Source organism: Magallana gigas, chromosome 2 (genome assembly GCF_963853765.1).
Source record: "Magallana gigas chromosome 2, xbMagGiga1.1, whole genome shotgun sequence".
Taxonomy (NCBI): domain Eukaryota; kingdom Metazoa; phylum Mollusca; class Bivalvia; order Ostreida; family Ostreidae; genus Magallana; species Magallana gigas.
This window is the reverse complement of record NC_088854.1, coordinates 25547173-25574184: the sequence shown is the minus strand read 5'-3', so window position 1 is coordinate 25574184 and position 27012 is coordinate 25547173. Positions and strand designations below refer to the sequence as shown.

Sequence of the window (27012 nt, the reverse complement as noted above, 5' to 3'; positions counted from 1 at the left end):
TTGGACAAGTATACTGATGATATAATTGATCACAGATACATGAATTTTTTATCAACAACAAAGATAAAAAAAATTAGACAAATGATCATTAAATTGCATATATAGATATTTTTTAGTTGTTGATTTCTAAAATTAATCATTTAAGTCGCTGCAGACCATAAATAAATCTGCATCGTAAAATACATGACATGTACCATCTAAGATGAATAAACTTATTAAGAATAAAAAATCATTTCACAACACTTGTAAAAAATGAAACCTGATTAGCATTTTGAAATTTTTCGAATTTTACCCGCATTATACAAATAAGACGAGGCTGAGATGGCCATAATAAAACTTGAGCTGGAGTTCAGGCGTCAACATTCCCGAGTGGGGCAAAAAGGTTCACTTTAAAAAAGCTAACTTAAAGATAAAAGATGAATTTCTTTGTTAATTTTTTATTAACATATATGACATGCAAACAATGAAACGTTTTTCTTAAATAAAGTTATCTATTTTTATAAACGACAAGCACTAGAATTGTGAGTAGAGCTAGACTGTTCATTTAAAGAATATGTATCAACTGACAATGAAACAGTATTGCTAAGATAGTTGTCATACAATAGGCAATATTAATAAAATTAATCAATGTTAATAAAAATCAACTCCGTCACAATACGCAGTAATTTCACTTCTTTGATTTCCTATTGGCATCGGGTTGTGATTAAAACTCAGATACCTGTGGATTAGTGAAGTACGCATACATTTATTTCGTTAAATTAACTTAAATAAAGTTCATGATCAGGTAGATACATTTTATGTAAAAATGCCTAAAATTTTTGCTTTTACACAATTTATGTACAGTATGTTGGCAATCCATCTCTCTGATTCTAGATCACGGCTGTGATGCGGTATATACATGAACACTAGAACTTTCGGAACTTTGGTGGATTTCCTCGTTGACTGGGCTTAATAACCGCGACCATAATTATCACCTCATAAAATCCAAATAATGATTCCTTATGACTTATATTTATACATTTTTTTTTTAGCAATTGTACGATTAAATATTAAATTATTGACATTAATACGTTATTTTCATTTCCTACAGTTTCGTAAACCCCATTTGCACCCAAAAACTTCGTATATGTCATTTGCATCATTGATGAAAGATATTGGACTATACGTTTCAAATTTGATATTCTTAGTGTTTTCACATGATCTGATAAATCTGTAAAATGGAAAAATAATGCCATAAAATAATGATTGTTGTTTTTTCCCCATTTAGATATAAGATCTTCATTTGTCCAGAAGGTTAAAGAAATCGCCATCATATGTACGGTTGTTGATTTTATCTCTCACAAAAAAGTGCAATTCATGATCAGTTTCCCCAAACACCATTGTTTCCTCGATTTTAAGAAGCTCAATGGATCGCTGCTGTGGCAGAGGGACCGTAAGTGTTCCAAGCTTGAAGCAGGACTCGTCCGTGATAAATTTCGGATTTTTCTCCCAAGAGGCGAATATTGTACACTCTAGTGTGTTATTTTCTAGTTTAAGGACTTGAAAATCTTGAGAAAGTTTGTACCCTGGAGTGATTTCTTGTCCAATGGTTACATATTTAAAGAAGACGTCCTTACATCTGGCTACACCATCGATGACAACTCTTTTGGAAACAGGATGTTTCCCGTCAACGAATTTTGGATAGCTTTCAATTCCGTACGTGTGCCGGGCTACCCTTGTTGCTATTATTTGTGGCATATGGCCGTACAGAACAGCGCCCTTTAGAACGGCCAGTCCGGCTTCTTCCGGTATGATTACCTTTTTATCGTTAAATGTATCATCAAATCGTTTTTGAACAATATTGCATTCAGCAAAACCACCGACCAATAAAATGTAGTCAAATGAAACAGAATTGTCTTCAACAATCTTTTGAATATGGGCTATTATTTTATCCACAGTAGGAAGAAATAATGAAATAAAAATATCTTTGGGTATATGAAGCTTTTGCGTTTCGGTTTTTACTTTCCCTGCGTATTTCGAATTTTTTATTATTTCATCAACAGAGTCTGTTTTCCAGATTTTTTTTGCCAACTCGATCAAAGACAGCGGAAATGTCATTTTGACAACACCAGATTCTGAGGTGAAGGCACGTTTTTTGGTTTCAAATTGTCTTTCCATATGAAGATAATCGTCCATATAGACCTTTTTAAATTTATCGAGCACATCTTTCTTAAATATTTCTTCTATGAAAGCAAAGAAAGCCTCGTTGATATTTCTCCCTCCCCAGGGTCCACCCATGGGCCGATGAATTTCCCTCAGTTTGCCGTCTATACAGCGTTCTTGGAACGTAATATCAGTGGTCCCACCTTTAGAAAAAGAATTTTAGTAATCAAGGTTTTCACTCATTTTAAACAAACAAACACCAGATGATCAGGTGCTATTGCAATTATAACAGCGGTGTCTTGTTTTTTACCTCCAAGATCCACCACCATAAACCTTGTTCCTGTTTCTGCGACATCGAGGAATGATGCCCCTCCTTCATCTGTTTGACGCGTTTGTTGCAGTTGCTGACAGTAAATGGACGCAGTTTCCGGTTCCAGAGCTAAAGATAATTGTTTCTCCAATATACCAGCCTATAAGAAAGTCATATTTAATTACAAACTGTAAATAAATGGAGATGTATGGGGCACCTGTCGATTTTGTTCTGAATAAAAGTATAGCATAATTGAAATACTTTTACCATTTTAGAATTTTTCAATTTTACAATATTTGACAAAAAATATGTTTTAAGAATATTTAGAAAGGTAAAAATTATAAAAGCCCCAGTGAGATTCGAGCTCATGACTCACAGATCCGTAGTTAACGCTCCAATATATTGAGCTACAATGTTAGGTAACAATAACGGGAAAGAACATAAAATATAAAAATTTACATGATTTTATTTTTCATTTTGATTAGGAAGTACGTCACAATATGGAGGTGTCATATACCGTCTTAAATGGGGGAATTTTTTTACAAGTTTAAATTGTATCAAATTTCACAATAAAAAAATTAAAAAAAAGATAGAATATGGTTTTATTTTGCTTGTCTGAATTCATGTGAAGCCAGACTCTTAATTGTTCTGATTGGATTCCAACGCCGTCGTGTTCAATTCGAACGCGTGATTACCTTTACTGCTGCTTCTCGCATGAATTGTTTTGCGTTATCATCCCAAATTGCGGGAACAGTCAAGACGTAGTGTATATCATCTTTTTGAATATCCGTAAACTTTTCTTCTAGGCTTTCAAAAAGTTTTTGTAGAAGGAACTTGATGGACTGACTGAACACATGCATAGCTTTTAGGGGTTTCCCTGTTGCATCCTTTATCTCCGTATCTCGACGTAATTTCTATTTAAGGAAGAAAAAGGAGACAGTTTTAAAAGACTAATACCCGATAAATTATGAGAAAATCCATTAAAACATTTTATTTGATGACATTGTTTACTTTATTATTGTGAAGCAACATCTTAAAGCAGTGGAAGTAGTAATAGTCTTCGAAATTCTCCTTATCTTCGATCATATCTGCATATTTTGTCTCGGCATCGTATCCAAACGAACTTAAGCTCTTGTCGGGTTTTAGCAAAAGAGCGGTCGATGCTTTTCTAGACAGTAGGTTTCCTGCATTCCAGTTGTTAAAAAAAATCTTTAGAGGCTCTTTCTCCCAATCGTCCTTTGTTGAAAAAGCGTACCCCGAGTAAGTCGTACCGAAGTCAATGGCAGCCACGAACAGTCGGTGTTGGCGAGGCACCACGCCAACACTAGCACTCGCCATTGGATAACTGAAAAAAGGGAGAAGAATGTATTAGTACTCAGTGTCACTATGTACATTGTATTTCAAGATAAACGAGTGGTTTGTTTTACCCTATACTTCAGACAACTTGAGTAAACCTTATTAACCTTTGCATGTATACATACACGTCACAGGTTTACCTTCACATTTAAATGAACCATTTTGCCTGATCCAAAATTACTCCCTAAATACACTTGCTTTTTTACATGAACTTATATTATTGGATGTCATTGATTTAAACGCCACGAACATGTACCAAATCAAAATTTTACTTTAGAAGAGCACACGAAAAAACAATACTGTTTTGGATTAACATACATAAAGTACAAGAACCTGTGAGAGCAGCCTAACATAGAATTGCCTTATTGACGTGATCCAAAGACTTGAGGTGGTATGGGGCATCAGTCGATATTAAAGTGGATTAAAGTACATTATAATTGAAATAATTCATTGGTTTAGAATTTTCGAACTTTATAATATTTAACAAAAAAAAAGAGCTTTTAAAAATATTTGGAGAGGTAACAATTGTAAAACTCCCAGCGGGATTCGAACTCATGACTTACAGATTCGTAGTTACCCCTCTAACCCACTCCTCTACGCTGTTAGGTGACAATATTGGAAAAGAAACTCTTATATAAGTACACTTTTTTCATTGTTTATTTCGATAAACAATTGGTCACAACATGGAAGTGTCCCATACCGCCTTAATAGACAGATATGATTATGCATCTTTTTTGTAATGTTTAATACGAGTCGGAGTTATTTTTTTCTTATAAAACTGTCGTTATTTTTTATTTGGTCGTTACACGTCGTTATTTCTAAATATGCCGGTGTTGCATGTAGAATTTTTAATGAGTCAATCCCGGAAAAATGACTTAATTGCTGTTTCCTCCTGTGTAGTCATTTAGTCACTTTCCTCCAGGGCTGGCTATGTAGCATCTCCTGCGTTATAGTCAATCATATTTAACCCCCCTCCCGGAAGAGGATAATAGTACTGGTACCATCATTGGCGGTTTAAGGCAGATGTTTACCTAATTTTACGAGTTTTGCAATCAGATCGTTATCCATCTTTGTTAACAAATGGTTTTCGACCCACTCCGCTCTACAGTGGACGGAAACAATCCGACTTAAAAATTGCACAAGGAAATAAATTGCGTCGTTTCACTGATACTGACTACCACACGGATTACGGTGAGCTCAGGTACTTGTAAATTCCCCTTTAATAGTCCTTATAAAATTTGATCCTTTTTGATAAAATCTGCTTGAGATGACTATACTTTTTCATATTAATATTATAATTATCCGGTTGCTTTAAGCCCTAAAGGCTTGGATGAATCATGGGAACACATGAACGGTTGTACACAATAACATTACACGGTGAATTTGTTAATTTGGGTTTGCTATAATATACCTAACCATTATTGCTATGATACTAAATCTGAGGTTGGTATATAAAATTTAAAAAATAGCTCTAGGAAAAATAACCCAACTGCAAGCAATGAAAAGCTAAACAACCAAAAAGCCAACGTTTTTTTTCGGGGGAAAAACCTTAAATATCTATAAATAACTTAGTTCTATTTATTTGAGGAGTGGTGATGGTTACTATTGTAAAATGTACATTAAATATTGCTTTTTCACAGATAATTATACAATATACAGAAGTACAATTAGAATAGGATTGTACGATTGTACTTTGAGGTAAGTTTCACGTCTGCTTTGATGATATTCATAAACCATATCGACAGAACTCACCACAAGATTGTTCGATTAATTACACGTGACAGTTCCGACTTCTTTATTTCTCAGTTTTGGGCCTTTGTGGTAAAAAAAACCCGTATCAAACATCAAATGGATTATTAATTACTTACCTCTCACCGTAAGTCAACTTTCAGTTTTAGTGCGCATGTCACAAATAATTTTTAGTCGTCTACTATACATAGACTGGCATATGCGTGATATACAGACATCTTTCGTCAATCGCAACTTTTCGGGCCTTTCCGGTAGGCTCGGAAAAACACCTCGAATGTATTAACATCACCGGATGTAAGAATTTTATACAAAATGGAGTCGCTTCCCATTAAGATAAAAATAAATATCGGCTAGGCAGTCTTGTAAGTCGCTTCTGTGTTATATTTTAATGTATATCGTTTACTTTTTAATGAAGTGTAGCTCACGTCTCAATCAGATCATGAAATGTGTTGTATTTATATCAAGTTCTATAAAAAGGGGAGTTGTCATGGACGCCTATGTAATACTCCGAGCCTGCCGGAAAGGCCCGAGAAGTTGCGATTGATCTTTCGAAACATACGTGTGGCCATTTCACTGTTCCCAAAATGACGGCAAAAGTTTTCAAAGAAAAAAATTAGAACGAAATATGACACCAAAGAATGTGAGCGCTTAAGATGTAGATTCGGCAGGAATCTGGGCGCACAAGGAGAGTGAAAATGTCATCAATTAATTTTGAATATTTTTCGAATTATAACCGTTATTTGGTTTCTGTTGGATGTGGAATGAGTGGAAAAATATTTGAAATGCAAAAGGTTTTATTATAATATGGGTCTAAATATAGCAACAGGATGCAATTCATGCCAAATCCTACTTATTTACAACTGTTTTTAAATGATTTTGTTGTCTCTGGGTCTTCTCTCCACAAATTTGAAACGTGTAAAGATAACATATTTCAACATTTAAAATGTCGCTTTTTAAAAAAAGATGGAGAGATGACCCAGAGATGACTAATTATGTACTTTTTCAAATTATTTTTTGAGGGATAAAAAACAAAGTCCATTGATATGACAGTGTTGTTTCAAACAGTACTTTATAGAGCATATATTGACAAGTCTCGCATGGCTCAGTGGTTTCGTCCTGGATTAGTGAATACATACTTTCAGTGTTTTGGGTTCAAATCCAACTGGTTGTCTTTTTTCTTAAAAATAAACTTTTTTGTTTTAAATGTTTGTTATTATAACATGATGTTGAATTATAATATACCGGTATATTTTAATTTGTTATTATTGATTTCTAGATCTGCTGTATGAACACTATAAAAAAAATCTTTTCTTATTACTAGTTTTTTAGGATATACACAATATAACTTCATTAAAATATGTTTGCATTAACATTTCCAACTAGTTATCGGTTTACCTCTCATTGCCATTTTTTGAAAGCTTTGTGAGTTTTTTAATAACCGGAATAGCCATGTACTTCGACTCTCAACATAATATATTTTTGTTGAAACCTGTACATAGCCTTTTGAGGTTATAGACATTTAAATCCCAATTGATTCGTGTCGAGGATTCCTGCAAACTTACCATCTTGTGCGCTCACTTTCTTTCTCTTAAAATCACATTTGTTAATGTATTCAGATACCCACAATGGTGATTTAAAGCGGTGTCTACGTTGGTTTAATTGCCGATTTAAAAACTGATTAAAACAAGATGGATGATTTTTTTTTTGCTCGAGTTTTTTTTTTTTTTAGCAACTTTTAATTCAAATCACCTGTGAGTGACATGGAATGCAGCCGTGATTGAGGTAGTGATTTATCAAGAAAAAAAATACCCGATATCATACCCGTAACTTTTGTACTTTAAAAAAAATGTGTTACATTCACACCCAATAAAACACAGAAAGTCAGCTATCAGTGTTCCATAACGAATATAGTTATATTTAATTTTTTTCTTTCAAAGTAAAAGGTGGTTCCCCGTTTCACTTACATACATGTATATGTATACCTGTTAACTTATGTGTAAAGAGAGTTTTTCGAACGAAAAATGACCATTGCATGGTGAATTGCAGTGATATTCAACATGTTTACTTGGTGATTAAAAATTCAGTTTACAAGATATATCAACTAAATTTTTAATGACCTTGGGTATATGCAAATACAGCTAGCTAGGTACATGTACACATAATGTAGGAAGCACTTGCTTTCCCGTCTGACTTTTCTTCTTATAACCCAATAACAATCTTTGTAAAAAGAAATATCTATGTCTCAACGATATGCACTTTATACACAACTGCTTTTGTCTGTCGTCGTATCTTTTTCTTGTTCTTTCGCGTCAGATCCTTTTGTACAAAGCGATTTCCAGAGACACACCACGGAATTCGTCTTATCAAAGTCCGCATGACCAAATTTCACGGAGTCACCATTCTCAAATCTACACAAAAGCTCTTTAACCTTGGATTTTAAATCCCTTGTCTGACTTTCGTTCGGATTTTTGCAGCAGTACTCGACGACTTTGGGCAGGAGAAAGACGAATACGAACATCACCAACTGATCAACGCTGGCATAGTCGCTGGATCTTTTCCAGAACAACATTGTGACTGCGATCACAAGAAATAGAAGTGTTCCAACTATTTTTCCTAGCAGCCGAATGCATTGCTCTTTGACAGGGATTATGAACTCACAGATGATATCGAATTCTTGAGTGGATACTGATATTTCTTCTTTTTCCCGATCTTTGGTTTCCTCTGCTTCGTCTTCGTTTTGTTGTTCCCTTAGTTCTTTCTTCATTTCTAAAATAATGTCCAAGAGACTTTTGTATTTTTTTGTAAACTGATTCCAATAACCGATCGTGTATACCAAAATTGGAACAAATTGAGACAGGAATGGAAAACTCTCAGAACTCGTTTCCGGTACACCTATCAAACTTGATACAAGAACAACATTCATTACAAAAACTAAGTTTTCACCGAAAACAATTTGAATAAAAAAATGGAGCAGAAATGTTATCAGTATGACCTTCAACAAAGAACAACAACTTTTCGCCGAGGCTAAACTTGTAAAAAGAAAGCCAAAAATAGGAAAAATACCCCATAGAAAATTAGCAGACAAAGTAAAAAGGAAGCAGAGACAGCCAAAAAATAAGCATGGAAAGAAAAATGCGACGAAAACACAAAACCCGTATTTCTTTAACTTGATTAGAATATAAAATGACTGTCTGAATATGAAGTACCAGAATTCTTTGTTTGCTAGCAAGAAAAACCGCTCCATCTGAACCCACAGCAGGTGTCGTCCAGTGCTACCCGTCTCTATCTTGTCCTCATCCACTTTCGTCACAAAGAAATGTAGACTCTTTTTCGACAGATTACAACTAGCGTGCTTACATGTACCTACCGAGCTAAGAAAATAAACCATGGGTTTCTTTATAGTCCCACTTATCCCTATTTCACTACACTGTCTCATCAACACAATCAACACAACAAAGGCTATTGTGTAAATTAAGACAAACAGCAACAGTTTTACTTCTTTCGAAATGACGGATCCGGCCCAAATTTCAACGTTATCCATTTCAAGTTCGACCGATTTTTTCGAAACGTGGCACCACATATTTACACAATACACCACAAGGTTGACGAACCATAATACAAAACACACTTTTTGAAAAGAACGGTCGGATGCACAGAAGTTTGGTATGAAGTAATCCAAAACCTTGGAAAGGTTAACGATGCCCCGGTCAATGCTATATGGTACATCTCCCTCCCTGTAAAATTTGAACCTGTCATTTCGTGTGTCCATTAAGTTTACTAAAAACAATACAAGAACGGGGGAGAACACTATGATGACGTAAGCCGTCCAGTACACTGTGAACACATACGCCCCTTCCCGTATCTTTCTGGACAGTGTGTTATTCTGATCATCCATTCCGAAACACTCCACTTCGTAACCTTTCCAGGTCGGCGTGATGAAGAAGAACTTTGCAAAGACAATGTTATTATTGTCCTGAGGAAAAATGCGGCGGCATATATGATAAACTTTGTTGTTATACTTCATCTTCCGGATCAAACTCAACATCAGTTTTCTAAAAGAGATGTCGAATTCTTCGCTTGTACAATTCTTGGTTTCAAGGAAAACGGTAAGGTTCGCAATGCCGATTTTTCGCTTTAGAAGTCCAAATGTGACGACGTCGTAATTACGGGGTAAGGTCAGCAAAAAATGTCCATTTTCATCGATGATTATCCAGTTTAACGAACTTCGTGACCAAATCCTTTCCTTCATTGCTGGGCTTTTGATATCGAAATGGATGTAGAATATAGATTTCTCTGCAACAGAAAGCAAATCCGTGAGATCCTCTACGTGGCTTGTATTAAATTTGATTCGAATGTTGCAAGAATTTGTGATTTTAGCAGATTGGTTTGCCGACAGAGTTCTTGGTGTTTGAACGATTCTTTTGGATGTAACGTTGCAAAATACGTGCAGCAAAAAGAACAATACAAGTCCTTTTTGGGAAGTGCTTCCTCTCCAAAGCAGCAAATCTAAATCAGAATAAAGTTATCAGTGACTCTGTAAATGTTTAATGTATTTACAAATGTAAACAAAAAATAAACTTACACGTACAAGAATACAGGAGAATCATGGCTGCTCTGTAAATCAAGTCTGAACAGTAAACTCGCCTTCTTAAAATTCTATCTTAGCTCATGTTATCAAAATAAAGAGCTAAACTGTTCTAATAACTGAGCGGAGAAAGTCAATAGCATTGGTCTTGAGTGACAAATGAGTCTAGAAATTGAACAACAGGAATTACTAGTTACTCAAAAGAAAATTCAGGGGCAAGAGATTTGAATAACGATTTTTAAAAATTTGAAACTGTTTTAGTTTATCCTGCGGGTTAGGACAAACTTTAAGAGGATCAAAGAATGGCCATTGAATTGCAAACACTTTCCCCCGAAAAATCAATTATATTTGATTTTTGTACATCGCTCACTCACTAAGAGCTGGGGATCTTGTCCAAGCCACTTATAATAGTAATAATTAATACATACAACTAGTATGTAAATGTTGAAGTTCATTACTTTAGTACACACTTCTGATAATCAAAAAATAAAATACACATATATACTAAAATAGAATTTTTAAAAGAAATACACAACATTTTGCAAGCATTTTGTGTACACTGTTTTCTCAAAAGAGTAATTAAAAATTTATTCAGATTTATTTAGTTTAGTTTAAAACTTGTGATATTTTAAAGGAAGCTGTATGCAAATGCAATTTAAGCTAAGTCAATGTTCGGTAGGAAACAAAATTAGGTCGAATAAGTTGTCTGAAAAGTGTTTATCGGGTGTATAAGATTTCAATGCAAACATTTGAATCATATGATACCGTAAGCGTGAGAACTTAGGATACTGTTCCATCTGAATGATATTGGTATGCTTGTTTACTTCTTCTACTGTTACGTTGGACCAAATACCAAATAAAAAGAGGCGTCATAATTCTTTTACTGGGTCTCATTTTCTATCGCTATTTATGTTTTTTTTTACTTAGTTTACGACTGACAAGACAAGACCTATTTTGCTGGAAGCCCAACCCGTTCCCCCATGAGTCAAAGAAGGAACCTCGACCGCAGACCCGGAACTACCGAATACTAATTTATTGCAGGGACTCTAAATTCCATCTTATCTCAAATGTCTTCTTTAACTTCAAAGTATTGATAGACAAAGACTGGATTATATCATAGGTTAGTAAACTACAAGTAAAAGGTACAAAGGGAGTCAATGATTTACGTTTGTTGAAATATGACGTGGTTTGGTTAATTTCATGTGGGATGTCATTGCGGTCGAACCAAAAAATATTTCGTCCTGTAGGATTGTGTTTGATTTTGGTGTTCGTTTTGTCAATCTCAATAGAAGCCAATTTTTTTTTATCCCTCTATATATCATTTTTTAAATCTATTTATAGAATTTTGTTTTAGGATTAACATTGGCTGTTTAGAAAAAAAATCTTATTATTTGCTGTAGAAAGTGATAATTATAATTATAACACTTATGTTGTAAACTTATTAAAAGCAAAGCTATTTTTCTGATTAAAAAGAAATTAATTTTGTTTTGGATGGCTAGCTGTGGATCTGCGAAAATTCGACAAACTGTTGATATTCGCTAAACGATATACTTGCAAAACACCACCTTCGCTAGCCAAGGGTTTACGATCCACTAAGAGCAGGGTGGATCGTAAACCCTTGGCTAGCGAAGAAGGCAAAACACTTGCAATTAATTGCGCACAAAAACTTGCGCTACGTGTATAGTTGTTTACTTTCTAGGTAAATGGTCGATACATGAAGTAAAATATATCAAGCACTTTTACATTATCCAGTAGGACATTGCTATATATCAGATATCAACATCCAGTCGATATCGTGTCATAATCTTATTCTTTATTTTATTTCATAGTACAATCTTATATTGTCATGAGGAATAACTCTCACCGAAGTTTATTTCTCCCCATGAATAGCTTATCGTTAACGTTGTGTTTCCCCATTAATTCAGTAAAATTTTGGCCGATTAAGAAATTCAATGTTGAAATTTTGCTCAATGCTATTTACAATATAAACTTTTTAGAAAAATAATCATTATATTTGACCGTGTTCAGCTTTATGCTAACGGAGTATAAATTCATTACATGTACTTAATTTGCGTATGGAGACTCGATATGAAAGCTGTAAAATTTAAAGTGAATTTATCAAGGTAACCCATTATCTTCAGATCTAAATCTAGTCGATATTATATTACAACTCCTGCCATAGTACGTACATGGTAGAATGGCGTTATTGTATACGATCACCACAATAAAAGTAAGGGAGAAGGGCTATCGAAATTAGTTACGACTGATCAATGTTGTTATATCTGAAAGGAGATTTAAGTTTTGCAGACACAACGTGTGGAATCAATCTTCTGTCCTACTTTTTATCACAATATGAGGTGCATTCTTTACAATGAATTGTAAAGTACAATAGCGACTCTAGTGACAATGTGAATATTTTAACTGCCATAATAAGAGATCAGACCCATTTATACGCGCAGTGACCCTATCTGTTTACCAGTACACATACAGCAGTCGAGAAATTTTGCAAGACTTTCTCACGTGAGAAGTTTGTTCAATGCGGATATAAATATTTCAAAGATAATTACTGTGTCCTGTTCTATTTTTGAACGTATGTTGCACAGGCTCTGATAAAAGACAAATTCCTGTACTCGCTGGAGCTTTTAGAACATGGCAAAAGTTCTTATTACTCTATGATATACTTCCTGAGCAAAAGAGTAGACAATTACTTTAAAGGTTAATGCTCCAACCAGACAAACAAGGAAACTATTAATTAGACAAACATTGTATCATCTGCCTTGAAAACTTCCAACTGCGCCAAAAAATAACACGTGCCATTGATCAAGCATGTATTTAGACCCGAGATCAACGCCGATAGCACTGTCATTGTGGACAGGCACCTGGTTATACAGCAGACAAAATAATGCCTTCAGCTTCATCGTCTTCATATGCAAAAATGTCGAATTCGTGATAACATATGCATATCGACAATACAATGCATTTTTTGTTGAAGTATGGACACACTGATAAGAAAGTACATCATATTCAAAATCTAAGTTCTTTCCTTTGAATTTTCATAAATGGGACAAAATTCAATTTCAAAATTCATTTATGGGTCATGTACATGTTAAAATCATAATAGCCACCGAAGGTGTTGAACTTTTGTCTTGCAGATCAGTTGCTGGGTTTCATCTATTAGGCTTTACTGTTGGACATCAAAATTGTAAAAGTTATGAAAGAAATAGTATGTCTAATGTTATATTTGGTTTTATTGCTTATTTGAAATAAACTACACTACTACATCGAGATGTCTTACACAATAAAGAAGGTGGGTGGATAAGGCGTGTTAAAATCCTATACACGGTCGGACAAGCTACTGAAAATTAAAAAATCAATAAATCTGATATATTTTTTAAAAAAAATCATTTAAAACAATATACATTTAACATATCGTTGATTTTTAACCTATAAATATGTTCAATACTTGGAATATGTTGACTCAAACAGGCGTATACGTATCAAAACCTGCAAATACTGTCATTTTTTTTAACTTCAAGGCATTTTCTTTTATAGAGTGGGTCTGTGTTCCATCTTTTTCTCATGGTCTAAATAAGGTCTATTGGAAAACAAACTGATTTCAATCAACAAAAACGTGGACAAATGACCCACTATACATTAAAAATATCATTTTGTATCCCAACAATTGAACGTTTTGAAAAAATGATACAAGTCCGTAAATTCGTGGTTCAGGTCATTCATTATATTTGAACAGCCCACTTTGTTGTGGCTGAAATAGCTAAGTGGTTAGAATCCCTGACTTAAGCTAACCTTATATATTTAGGGGTTTTTATGTTATGGGTTTGATACCATCAGTATTTCAGGCAATATTTTTTTATTATCTTTTGTTAATTATTTTAAAAACTGAATATAGTTAGAAATTGTGGTTTTGCAAACTTGTATTATAATATATTTTAATAGATTTAATTGGGGAAAAAATAAATCCAAAATTGTATTTCACTACTAAACCGAATGGGCATTTGCGCCATCTTCTTTACCAGTAGGCCGATCATATATGGCTATATGCTTGATTGCTCAATTGCATATACAGGATTTAAATCGAATGTTTGGAGAGTTGGGATAAAAAATGTATAACCGAAGGTGAACAAAAAAAAAAAAAAATTAAAAGGGGTCAGTCGTGGTCCAATACCTCCAGTAATAACCCCTTTCCTTCGAAGAAGAAAATGTATGGACTATTCAAAAGAGATAATCTGGGTGTCGGCTATTTCGTCGCAAGGGATGTAAAGATTTAAAAGGTTGTATGGCAATGAATGGCTTAAATAGAATGTTATTTGGAATTCGTGAAAACGATTAGCAGATATTTACAATCATAAAAAATGAAAAAAGCTGGGCCAGTGGTTTGATTCAAATTTTATATTATTTTGCCTTTTCTAAGAATTCTCTGATATCGAATGGAAAATTTGGGTGTCGGATATTTTCATTCCAAGTGAAGTTTAGATTTGAAACTTCATATAAGTGATAACAAATGGACATTTTTACAAACGTCTTGCTTGTTTTAAGATTTATCAGATAGCGCCAATGTAGGGGTGGGGGTGGGGTGAGGTAATGTTTTTTTTATGAAGGGTCCCATTTTAATACATAAAATCCAAGACAGTGGAAAAAATAACTCTGCCTTCATATTTTTTTATGTCTTTGACTTATCTTTTACCGAAGAAATTTGTACAACATGTCAAGCATATTAAATCTGCGAACCCGGATCTATGTTGCATTTAAAAATAATTTTTCAAAATGACAACGATCCAAACGTACGTATTAACGATACCTCATAAAACAGAGTATACATAGGGAAACATCCACACCCAAATATTAGGACCTCTACACGAAGTTATTTTGGAAAAACCTACGTTTTATATGTATTACGACTTTCAAGTTCACGCCAGTAAATCATCAAGTAAAAACATCATTCAAAATGGAAAAACCAATATATCTAGAACAATGGAAGTGACATTTCTTTCAGGTATATGACTAATAATACTTAATATAGAATTATTTTCAACTGAATAAGATTTCCTTGATATGTAGTAAATTATATAGTCGGTGTTAACTTTACTTTAAAACCATTTTCGAGCATGTGCATTGTCGCTTATCTTACGATAATTACACCATTAAATTTATGCTGAATTGGTATAAAGTCATGACCCCCCCCCCCCCCAAAAAAAAAAGATAATAATAAATTAACAACAAAAGAAACGCAAAAATGGGTATTTTCCAAATCAATACAACAAATAATATGTACATGTAATATGATAAGCACTCTAATTTGCTCTCAGTCTAGAAACCTCGAGACCTTTATGTCACAATTCAAATATTTCAACTAATTTTGTTTCAAACAGAACTTGTACATAAAAGAACTATATCCTACCTAAACGAAGCGTACAGAAGAAATTGTATTGAAACTGGTTTGCTTGAATATGGACTTCCAAAATTTCAAACCGAAATGAAAGATCTCGTTTTAGAAATATTTATTACTTTTGTATAGCTTTCACATTTCTTTTATGACTATAATGTCTATACATCTCTTCTGTACAAAACAAAGTTCTTAATGGACCGTGCAATTTTATGCGCAGACATTCTTCACCAATAACATCAACCAAAAATCATAAAACATAACGCATCTTGTATATGTTTCTGATATCACTTTAACAAAAATAATATTTATATTAAAAGAGTTTAACCATTTAATTTTTAGATTTATATATCTCTAGTGGTAACAAGGTGTCCATGGATGACACATAGCATCATATAGGCCTATAAAAAATGCAAATAGTGGGGGGGGGGGGGGGGGGCTAAACACTTGATCTTCAGACTTAACCAATAAAATTCTTTCATGCATGTTTATGTCTTAAGCACTCCTTGCAAATTGCACTGTATAAACAAAATAGTTGTAAAGCTATTTACAGTCTCTAGCCACTGATTACGTCAAATATGTTTCTCATTGTTGTTCAAAACATTAAAATGTGGGTCGAATGTGATAGGTCATGGGTGTTCAGAATGAACTGAATTCGCAAAGTTTTTTAAAAACAAGTTCCCCAAAACCCAAATATAATTAATCCATCAGATAATCCCAGATTACAAGTCGTCTGTTATGGAAAGGAACTACTTGGCTTGTTTAGATCTGAACAAAATCTAAAGATGTTCACGCCTTGACAACTTTAAAGTTCATATGCAATACATTTATACCCAGCGAACAGGTCACACACACATAGGTATCGGAACATCGCCGAATGTTCCCCTATTTTTCTCCGATAGGTTTTTCTTTTATAGCGTATTTAAAATCTAAAATTTAGCTCGGTCCTTTGTGCGAGTTTGCTATATGTAAATAACATTGAAATTTGTTTTCGTTTAAAATCCCACTTCGATTTTTATGTTTCTCGGTTGGTCAGTTTCGATGAATAACAAATTCAGCCGACGGAGGTCATGACCAATCCACAACAATAGTGGTCAGCTTTTAATGCATTCCGTCAACAACATCAACTTGGAGCTTCCAAATTCAATTACCAAAAAAGGAAAAGCGTCCACATCGAACCGACATCATTAATATAACTTAAATCTACAGACTCTTTTGTCTATCTAAACTTATAAAAACACATAGTTATCAGGGTTTTTTTACCTGAAGGAAAGTTACCTGCATATATGTCATTTTTTAAATGACAATTTCGTGTCTAGGCGGAGCCTATAGTCACGTGATAATCCGGAGGAATTTTTTTTCAAAAGAGAGATCGTCGCTGAACCAGACCGATTTCATCTGCTCTGGATATATTATTTTCCACCTAAAAATCTCATACATGTAGAAAATATTCTGTTTCAAAGGAAATACTTATTTCGAAAATTATGGTAAGTTTTCTCAAAACTAAAACTCATCTTCATTTACCAAACAATATGTTTGAAATTATGTTATAAACTCAGAAACATAACATGTCCAAATACTTCGTAAATGTTAATATCAACTTTTAATAGCAGTGCAATGATAAATCAGAGATGCGAAAAATTGAAATTTACGGAAGTTTTGGACTCTCTGCTTTCACGCAAAACCGGTTTTTGTTTTTTTTTTTTGTTGTGAAGGTAAAATGAGGGCATCTTTTGGGGGGCATACTAGCAATTTGATCTAATATTAATGTGTTTTTTTTAATTTAATTAAAAGAAAAGCAAAATATAAGTAAGTTTTGAGACGTGTTGGCATATAGGTTGTTTTCAGACAAGTTTTGACAAATTATTTTTGTATTCACGTCAAAAATTGACTCTGTTTAAATGCTAGAGGATTAATATGAAAGCTCACAGTTGACTGTATATGTGTGTTCTCTGGTTGGTTGAACAAGAAGAAACTATGCGATGCATGATGTATGACTTGCCAGTTATGCTGGCTTTACGAGAAAATAAGGACTTGCTCTGCGTACGCGCTTTTCTTTTGATTTACTTTGAAACTTCAAAAAAACCTTGTATTTTACCTTCATTACGCAACTGTACAATGTAAACAGAGATCCGACCGTAAATCAAGTTTGTACTTGGCTTCATTAGCATTTATCATCGGGGAAGAGTGTTGTTCTAATATTAACATTGACACTTCTCAGACTTGAACGTAAGAGTAAATATGTGTAATGCGATTCATCAACATGTCCCTGTACAGAGACCTCTCACAGTTTGTCACACGGCTTGACCACTTAATCCGACAAGCCATCGTAACCATTTAACCACGTGTTTAAAACGGGTGGTCCATCATTCTTACAGGATACAAATATATTCAATTTTAAAAGAAATCACCACCGGTGACAAAAAAGTGATAATGCATGTAAATATTTCAGCACTGGTCGCTGTATTCGTAAAGATCATATGCATGCATAAATACAAACACATAATGCAGTAATTTTCCATTAACACGAAAACTTGTCAGAAATGAACCGCAAGGAGTACGAGTTCTCTTTGAATGAATGGCGAAAAATCATGGTTGTATGAATACATTCAGTATCGGCATCCTCTAAAATTTTCTACTTTTGCTTTATAGATGGATAAGGTAAAACAACAGACTTCTTCTATTCAACATTTACATTTTCACAGAAAACCTAACCGCTATATCGCTGCAGTAAAATATAATATTCTGTAAGGCAGGTCATTATTTTAATGATTTTAAATCACAAGTGATTTATAAACACATGGAGGCACAAACAGACTGTTCAGAAGCTATTGGTTCTGTAAATATCTTAAAGAGTAAAACGTAAACTCATATAGCCTACGATTTTATGGTTGCGAAATCTATTCATCTAGGTAAGGAAGTTAAAGGGGATTTCTTTGGATGTCTTGCAAGCAGAGAAGCTTATATGTATATGATATAGAGCATGAAGTCATAAAGCGTATATGAACAATTTCATGTTGCGAAATATTCTCGAGTTACCTCTCAAATGAAGTCGTGTATAAAGGGAATTAAAGGGGTTTTCTTTGGATGCCTTCACAAGAGTTTGGCAACCACAGCTTGCTAGACATTGTGATAACAAAGTTTTGCGCTTGCGCGACCCTTCACTTCGTCTTCTTTATTTTATTATTTCAATTTTCTCAAGTGGAAATGAAAGGGTGCATTGAGGTCTTTAAATACATTACATTTAAACTTCTTTATTATGCAGAAAATAGTGCTAAGTAACTAGGGCAGGCAAAATACAATGAAGTATATAAAATATCTATATAATCTGCCATGTTTTTTCAAAAATAGCATGAACTGGGCCCCTGTCTTATAAAATGCCTGCGTACCACATGAAAACAGTCTAACTAAAATAAGTTTATGTGTTCAAAACAAAGATCTGGGTATTTGAGGTGATGTCAATACTCCCAAAGGCGCTCCACGTGACAAAGTTTAAAAGCAACCGAGCATGGCTGGCTTCTTTGTGATCCGGTTCCGAGAGGCCCCTTAAATTTCTTGTGAAAGATAAAATAAGAAACCCTTTTTTATTTGGTTCTATGGTTGTGTTTGTGGGTGTAGGTTTGGATTAGAATGATGTCTATGAATCACAAAGCGCCAGGAGGAACGAAAAACCTAATGATCCGTGTTACTGAATGCTGGGTGACACTGTCAAACCATACCCACTTATCTTTATTATCGTTATGCCTGGCCAACTTTGAATCACATTGTCAATAATATATCCATACAGAAATTGCTTTTCATTTTTGGGTACACCCTATGGTAAATATTGCATTGAAACAACCGAGAGAAATACCAAAGGTCAATTACACGCTAAAAACACGCGATTTAGTGACTACGAGGATAATTAATAGCAATTTTTGCATAAAAATGATGTTTAAGAACATATGAATTATGATATCATACATATAATTGATGCAAGAATGCAAAATAAACTTTTACTGTCTACGCCATCTAGTACGTCCTATGAGAGGAAGACATTCTTCTACCTCTTTTAAAAGAACCCTTGTCTCAAATATGAAAAAAAAAAATAACTACAAAATCAGAATTTCCTTGTGTAGGTCTGTCCACCCCTTCACCTGCCTCTTTGAACATATGTGCTATATGTAGCTCTTGTAAATTTTCAGGTAAAATTTTGTTTTCGTGAATTTCAACTGCGCCATACCCCATGTATTTAATCTGGATTTTTCAAACAAATGTCAGCAAAACAAATGCCTTATAACCCGGCAGCTACAATAAATTTATAGCAATTCGACGCAAAAAGATAAGTTCAATGTCAACTCAAAAGAAAAAAAAAACGCACCCCTTATCTCTATCCGCCACAAACATATTTGTTTCTAATTTACGTGCTCTAGTAATACAGGACCTCCTTCAAATCTTCTATTATATATGAAAACAAGTTTGTACCAAAGAAACTCAAGGGTATTCAAGTTCATGTCGATATGTATACCCACTTTCCAAAATGAAAAAAACGGCCTACGCAGACACCACTGAAAGAAATGGAAAATCAATATCCTAACGTTACACCACAAAGTTGTACTAAACATGCAGGCTTCTTCATTGTGTACAATAGTTAAACCACTATGACAGTATACGAAATGTCTCAAAACTTAAAAAAGATTTTCATTACACAGGGAGTTATACTATCCACTTTATATACTCATGCAAAATATATAAAACTTACGATTAGCAATATATAACACCCCCTCCCCGAAAAAAGTTAACCAATGTACAGTACTATTCTCGGCGATTCGGTGTAGTTTACATACATGGTTTTTGGTTGCAGGCGAAAGAAGAAATAGAGCGAGGAAACTGGACGGGGAAGTTAGACTTTATCCTGTCCTGTATTGGTTATGCAGTTGGTCTAGGAAACGTTTGGAGATTTCCGTACCTGTGTTACAGAAATGGAGGAGGTCAGGCCATACATCTTCAGAATAAGCTTATTAAAATCGATTTGAACTTCTCTATGTATATTTAAAAATATTTTCTTTCACCTTCAGGCGCTTTTCTGGTTCCCTACGCAATCATGTTGGTTATTGCTGGGATACCTTTGTTCTTCTTCGAGCTGTCCTTTGGGCAGTTTGCTTCAGAGGGCCCCGTCACAGTGTGGAAAGTCAGTCCATTCTTCATGGGTAAATTTCCGAATTCCATTTGATATCAGAATGATACTAGTATTTGACAAAAATCAGCTGCATGTCCCTTTAATGTGTTTTTATCCTTTGTTTCTTCTTGTTTTTAGGAATTGGTTGGGCCATGTGTCTTATCAGTGCTATGGTCAGCATCTACTATAATGTCATCATCATGTATTCCATCTACTACATGTTTGTGTCATTTGTAAGCATAGACACCACACTGCCATGGCAAACCTGTACTAACATATGGAACACAGAAAACTGTAGAATAAAACCCTACCCCAAACTAAGCGAACTGAATGAAAGAAATAAAACTATGGAACTTATAGGTATAAACTAACTTTCGTTAAAACATTCTCTTGAATGTTCAGAATTACGTGTATAAATATACTGAATGTATATACAGCACAAACTTAGTACTGCAAAATTTGTATTTTTCCTCTCCAGGACTGAACGACAAAAGCTGTTTGAATAAAAGCGTGGACGATGTGAACAGCCTATTTGGAACCAGCTTTACCAGCTATATGGAATTCAATTCGACAATGCTTGAGTCTAACGTCACAAAGCAGTGTGAAATTAAATTCAGAACAGCTAGCGAAGAATTCTGGACGTAAGCAACACTTTGACAAGTAATACAAAAAATGGACTATGTAATTGTTTTTAAAATACCTGAATCGAAATGCAGCTGTAGGTATTGATATTGCTTTGAATTGGCACGAGAATACAACTGCATTCCGTCATTTCTATTTGTGTTCACAGGCGACAGGTACTTCAGCTGCAGGAAACACCAGATGGACTGTATGACATCGGAGATGTCAGTATCCGAAATCTGATCTGTTTACTGTTCGCTTGGATCTTCATTTTCTTCTGCTTAATGAAAGGAGTCAAATCCTCGGGAAAAGTAAGTCTTACAATTTGAGTTCAATCACTATTGCTAGTATAACCTGAGAGTATATTATGAATAAAGTCTAATGCGCCTTCTAAGAGATTAAATAGGCATTGTTCTGTTCTTGAATGCATTATTTGCACACAAAACAACATGCAAAACCTCATATTTATTGCTTTTTTTTCATCTTTTAACCAATAGTTTTGGTCAGTCTCGGGCAAACCAGTTCAAGAAATGTTAACATTCCTATCTTCAATTACACAAGATGACCGCACATTCCCCTTAAATTTGCATTACAAAAATTCGAGTCCGTGATGCTTGTCAAATTAAAGTAAACTAAAATAGACCTTAGATCCTTTCTTTACGAAACAAGAACCCCTGGAAATGCTTGATCCGCGCTAGGTATCATTACAAAAATACATGTGCATGTTGCTAATTTCTGATTTCAGGTTGTGTACTTCACCGCTACCTTCCCTTATATAGTTCTGCTGCTGCTTCTGATCAGAGGTGTCACCTTGGAGGGTTATTATGACGGAATTCTATTCTACATCATTCCAAAGTGGGAAGAAATTAGCAAACCAAAGGTACATGTATAACATATATTGTTCATCTGAAAACATCTTTGTGCTGACCCTTCTAATGTCTCAATCTTTATGATATTATTTCTGCAACATTTTTCTTCAGGTGTGGGGAGATGCTGCAACCCAAATTTTCTATTCACTGGGAGTAGCATTTGGAGGCTTGCTAACAATGGCAAGCTACAATAAATTTAAAAACAATACTCTTCGGTAAGACTTTAAAAATGATTTGTATCTTTACCCAATGTGTTCAAACTCCACATTTTGATCGATTATATACGCAAGGGCATGCTCTACGTATAAACAATTTCTAAAACAAGACAAGCTACTGACAAACACGTTGATAAAACAAGATTATCAACAGTCTCGACTAAAGTCATCTTTTTGAAAGTTCTATGGTTGATACAACGACCTTGTCAGCAAGTACAATGTTTTGTTTGGTCGTATGCTGACTGTTGTTTTTCATATTAATTGTTAGGCCATTAACAACCACTGAATAGTCTACAAATTTTCCCCATTTTCCTGAATACGACAAAGAGCATACGGCGGGTGTGCACGGTTGGCAGATGATGCTTATTCCTCTATAGCACCTGATCCTTATTCAAATTTTTGTAGTGGTCCGCGTTTGCTCTGCTTGATTTATATTTTTATTTGGACTTTTGATTTACAAGACTGTTCGTTATCGCCACATTTCATTTTATGGCTGGCGTAATGGCATATTATTTCACAAACTTTAAAACAGGAGCAATTTATAGATTCCATTGCATCCTACAATATCAAACCTGTTCGTAACACGTGTCCATTTATTTCAGAGATGCCTTGCTTGTTTCCCTCATCAACTGTTCTACCAGTGTTTTTGCTGGATTTGCTATTTTCTCACTGCTCGGTCACATGGCCTTCATCACTAACAGATTAGTAGAGGAAGTGGCAGATTCAGGTATGTTAAAATAGGAAATACCTTGTACAATACATTTAAGTGTTCCCTAATACATTTGAAATCATACATAGTTGTCAACTGAATACAAGTCATATATATAAGATAAAATTATTGCTTTCTAATTTCAGGGCCTGGTTTGGCATTTGTGGCTTATCCCGAGGGTATTGCCAAACTGGCCGAACCATGGCCTCCAATTGTGGCATTTTTGTTCTTCTTCATGATTTTCACCCTCGGACTGGACAGCCAGGTATCCTATCACTCATTTGTCGGTTGAGCATTTTCTTAAAATAATTTTATAATACCATGTAACGTAAAAAGCTAAAAACATAAGAATAATAATGTTCATTTTGCTCCCGCCAGTTTGCTATGATGGAAACCGTGATCAGTGGACTGTCTGATGTATTTCCCTACTACCTGCGAAAACACAAAACCCTATTCACATTTGTAGCATGTATGATCGGGTTTCTCTTGGGCATTCCTCAAGTTTGCAAGGTATGAATACGTTATCGTCGTTCAACAGTAAAATGCTCGGATTCCAACAAGTCACACAAAAGAAGAACCCTAATAGGAATCAAAATGTTTGTAGAACATAAAGATGTCTTGTTTTACCGCTCTAATTAAAGATTCCTACTGCTTTAGTGTTGTGGGCAATTTAAACTTGAATTGTTTCTTTTTTGAATTGGATCTTTTAAACCTTGACGTTTGACTTACAAAACCATTTGGTCCTAAGTTCAAAGGAGCAAGGTCTTTCAAACGACAGGCAACCCAAACAGTATATCTGAAGATGATACTTCCAAAACTTTGATCTTTGACACTTCAGATTTTGAGCTTTGTAATTAAATTCCACGTTGAAAAGTAAAATTACTAAAACCAAATGTAGACTTTAAAATCTTTTCATTTAATTGGTGATCACTGATTTCATTATTCGCTCTGCAGGGAGGCATTTATGTTCTTACTTTAATGGACTGGTACTCTGGAAGTTACAACCTGATGATAGTCAGTCTATGTGAGCTTGTTGCTGTGTGTTATGTTTACGGTAAGTCTATCAGTACAAGTTCAATTCAAACACTGTTTGTGGCAATCACTTCATGTGGTGAAAGAAGTAAAAGAACAAAGATTACAAAACGTTTTCATTTAGTAATTAATATTTTTTCGAAGATTTAAAAAAAATGTTTTTTTTGTGTAGGTGTCAACAACTTTAGGAGAGACATCGAGATGATGTTGGGTGGGTTCCCCAAAGTTTTCTGGGTGTACTGGTATGTAACATGGTGCTTCATCACGCCCGTGGCAATTGTCGTAAGTATATGCAAATATTTCATTTAAGACATCATGTTTTTACGTTAATAACACTAGTCTATGAATCCATTAATTTCTCATAAAAATCTGATTATTTGGTTCTTAGAAGCGAATAATGTCGATCAATTTTTGACTGTACTGAATGTAAAATTTTATAGGTTTAAAAAAAATTAAAAACCCAAAGAATCCTTTAAACTTTTCAATCATGTTCTAGTATTCGATGTACCGTTTAATCATTTGTGTTTCTTTTAAAAATACGCCCATACATACATTCGCATGCAAACCTTGAGGAAGGAAGACGTCCCCATTTAGTGGCGCACTCTATTTTGAATAAAATATATTTCTTTCTTCCCCAACTTTAATTTCAAACAACGTTCCTCGATTGATTGAAGCATTATCTATTACCATCTCATTCTGTTAGTTATGAGTTTAAAACCGACTTCTTTAATGTTAACATTTATTCTTAATTTTTAAACGAACTTTAAAAATGTACTCTCAAGATCAAGAAGGATAAAATTTAAAAAAAAAACCCCTGATGGCTTATGTAGTGTTTTGATATATGATGGATAAATGAATAACGCCACTCTCAATCATTTTTCAGTTCATTGTGATTATGTCGGGCATAACGTATGCTCCTGCATACTATACCAAATACGAAGGAGTCTACACGTTCCCAGACTTTGCCGAGGGCCTGGGCTGGCTCATGGTAGTGTCTCCTTTAGCCCTTATCGTGGGAGGAATGATCGTGCAGTCCATCCGATATGGTGGAGTAAGTACAATTATCGAAACATTTCCAATCAACTTTCCTTTGGTTTATTCCCGCACTTACGATTTAATTACGATTTCCATAAGGGCGTGAATATCAAAGAAACCAGAAGTTTGGCTGTTTTTATATAATTTAAAACGTATAATAAATCTCGTAAGGATTACACTCCCTGTTTTATAGGTCGCCAAAGCTCTGAAAGCTCAACCCGACTGGGGCCCAGCTTTGGATGAAAACCGAACCGGCAGATACTCACCCCGAGACGAGCAAGATTTTAGCAAGGATGAACCAGCTGGGGCAACTAACTTGGGTTACATGGGTGAAAAAGGGAGACCGTATGTTGTCAACGATAAAAACGGTTATGACCACAGACTATAAATGGACGGATAAAAAATCCATGTTACAATGAATAGCGTTGGTTTGTATAGTTAATAAGTTTCTATACACACACATATATATATATATATATATACTTTACTCTCCCTTTTTTATTTTGTATGAGGTCCCTTCGAAACATAATAATGTTGGTTATCAGTTGTTTTAAAACTGAGTTTTTGTATATTTTTATATATAATCAGTCGTAGTATTTGTGTTCCAAATGTGGAATTCCAGCAGGACTTTTTTGGGTAGCAATACAAACTGTCCACTGTCAGACTAAGGATTACATGTAGCATTTAATAGTTGATTACATTCCATATACATAAGTTTCTGATAAATACATGTAGAAAATCTTGTTTATATTATTGGTGGTTTTTCTGACCTACGCCTCAATTTTTCGTACGTTCCACGACTTTTGTGCATGTACCCTCTTGAAATTAGAATACCGCTACATGACTGTATAAATACAGGTAGTTTTGTACTTCATTTTTGTAACAAAGAATAGAAATGAACAGTTAGACTTGATGTTCAATCTTATCAATTGTAAGCAATCTTTTGTTGAAGTTTGATGAACAGAATCATTTTTAAAAATTATAAAATCCATGTCTAAATGCTTTTAAAACTACTTTTTGATTCTTTTTTTCTACATTGTAAATTATGTTCTATACAGTGAGTGCAATAAAAAAGACTAAGAGAAACGTACACCTTTTTTATTTTAAATTTACACAATAAAAACATTATGGATTCAATGCTTGAGTAACTTATCCAAATCTGAATCTGAATATTTCGTTGATTATAGTTTATGATTAGAATATTTATAACTATAAGAATTCTTAATACATATAGTATATATAACAAAGTCAAGCATGGATAATATTTACGATTTAGAAAAATGTGCATTTGCTCAAGGGGGAATACATAAAAGGGTTGTAATTAGATGATGAATATGTACAGATTGTTCATTTATGTTTATATTTTTATATAATTTTTTTAACGTTATATATTCACAATCCTATTTACTAAATATTTCTTTTCAGTATACAAAACAATTGAAAGTGAATAAAATTTTGATAATATACTGTTCTTTTGTCGTTTTTTTAAATAAGGTGGTTGCATTGATATTTCACATGTATTTCTTAAGATTAAGATTTTGAAATATTTTCCCCTTTATAACTTTGCATCATTTTTAGGTCCCAATAATGAACTTGAATCGGCATTTTGTTCAATAATTCTCATAACGAAATTTTTACACCAAAAGGTTGTTTATGCCAAGTTTTGTTGAAATTAGTCCAGTTGTTATACCAAAGGTAAAGTTGTGAAAACACTGCTGATAGCAAGCATTGTGCCATCAACTACAGACACCAGGTAAACTTAGTTCATTTAACTGGCCAGGTGTTTTTGATTAAGTTCACGCCATTTTTATCACAAAAACTATAGCA

At 34.2% G+C, this 27012-nt stretch overlaps 3 protein-coding genes across 7 annotated transcripts; 1 reads left to right on the top strand and 2 right to left on the bottom strand.

Annotated features, from left to right (window-relative positions):
* Window positions 1–433: 433 nt before the first annotated feature.
* Window positions 434–5881, bottom strand: LOC105332357 (heat shock 70 kDa protein 12A). Of its 3 annotated transcripts, none has more exons than XM_011434928.4 (5): window positions 5677–5881; window positions 3464–3797; window positions 3148–3366; window positions 2453–2612; window positions 434–2345 (listed from the first exon to the last, which is right to left on the bottom strand). In XM_011434928.4, exons 2-5 carry the CDS (start codon window positions 3788–3790, stop codon window positions 1279–1281), a joined length of 1773 nt encoding a protein of 590 aa, XP_011433230.3. In that variant the 5' UTR covers window positions 3791–3797; window positions 5677–5881; the 3' UTR covers window positions 434–1278. The 3 variants fall into 3 exon arrangements, with proteins under 3 accessions (XP_011433230.3, XP_019924450.3, XP_065931909.1); XM_020068891.3 differs by having other exon boundaries at window positions 5561–5689; XM_066075837.1 differs by lacking the exon at window positions 5677–5881 and adding an exon at window positions 4372–4497.
* Window positions 5882–7652: 1771 nt separating this feature from the next.
* Window positions 7653–10626, bottom strand: LOC136272879 (uncharacterized). 3 transcript variants are annotated; one of them, XM_066075832.1, is made up of 3 exons: window positions 10140–10624; window positions 8764–10063; window positions 7653–8457 (listed from the first exon to the last, which is right to left on the bottom strand). In XM_066075832.1, exons 1-3 carry the CDS (start codon window positions 10162–10164, stop codon window positions 7815–7817), a joined length of 1968 nt encoding a protein of 655 aa, XP_065931904.1. In that variant the 5' UTR covers window positions 10165–10624; the 3' UTR covers window positions 7653–7814. The 3 variants fall into 3 exon arrangements, with proteins under 3 accessions (XP_065931904.1, XP_065931902.1, XP_065931903.1); XM_066075830.1 differs by having other exon boundaries at window positions 7653–10063; window positions 10140–10626; XM_066075831.1 differs by having other exon boundaries at window positions 7653–10063; window positions 10146–10626.
* Window positions 10627–16874: 6248 nt separating this feature from the next.
* Window positions 16875–26651, top strand: LOC105334710 (sodium-dependent proline transporter). The gene is made up of 15 exons (XM_011438267.4): window positions 16875–17033; window positions 20390–20516; window positions 20604–20735; window positions 20843–21064; window positions 21183–21345; window positions 21495–21636; window positions 22071–22205; window positions 22306–22409; window positions 23012–23136; window positions 23265–23383; window positions 23497–23628; window positions 24073–24172; window positions 24323–24432; window positions 25034–25201; window positions 25379–26651. The coding sequence occupies exons 1-15, from the start codon at window positions 17031–17033 to the stop codon at window positions 25571–25573; spliced, it is 1977 nt and encodes a 658-aa protein (XP_011436569.3). The 5' UTR covers window positions 16875–17030; the 3' UTR covers window positions 25574–26651.
* The last annotated feature ends 361 nt before the right edge of the window (window positions 26652–27012 follow it).

What these genes read in the sequence shown, in the direction of transcription:
- LOC105332357 (XM_011434928.4), bottom strand. Translation starts at nt 3,790, where the DNA reads ATGGCGAGTGCTAGTGTTGGCGTGGTGCCTCGCCAACACCGACTGTTC. An exon ending in TGCGAGAAGCAGCAGTAAAG is followed by an intron (nt 2,613 to 3,147) that starts GTAATCACGCGT and finishes ACTTTCTTATAG; the next exon opens with GCTGGTATATTGGAGAAACA. An exon ending in TATGGTGGTGGATCTTGGAG is followed by an intron (nt 2,346 to 2,452) that starts GTAAAAAACAAG and finishes CTTTTTCTAAAG; the next exon opens with GTGGGACCACTGATATTACG.
- LOC136272879 (XM_066075830.1), bottom strand. Translation starts at nt 10,164, where the DNA reads ATGATTCTCCTGTATTCTTGTACGT. An exon ending in TCTCCTGTATTCTTGTACGT is followed by an intron (nt 10,064 to 10,139) that starts GTAAGTTTATTT and finishes ATTCTGATTTAG; the next exon opens with ATTTGCTGCTTTGGAGAGGA.
- LOC105334710 (XM_011438267.4), top strand. An exon ending in AAGAAATTAGCAAACCAAAG is followed by an intron (nt 22,206 to 22,305) that starts GTACATGTATAA and finishes ATTTTTCTTCAG; the next exon opens with GTGTGGGGAGATGCTGCAAC. An exon ending in TCACGCCCGTGGCAATTGTC is followed by an intron (nt 24,433 to 25,033) that starts GTAAGTATATGC and finishes ATCATTTTTCAG; the next exon opens with TTCATTGTGATTATGTCGGG.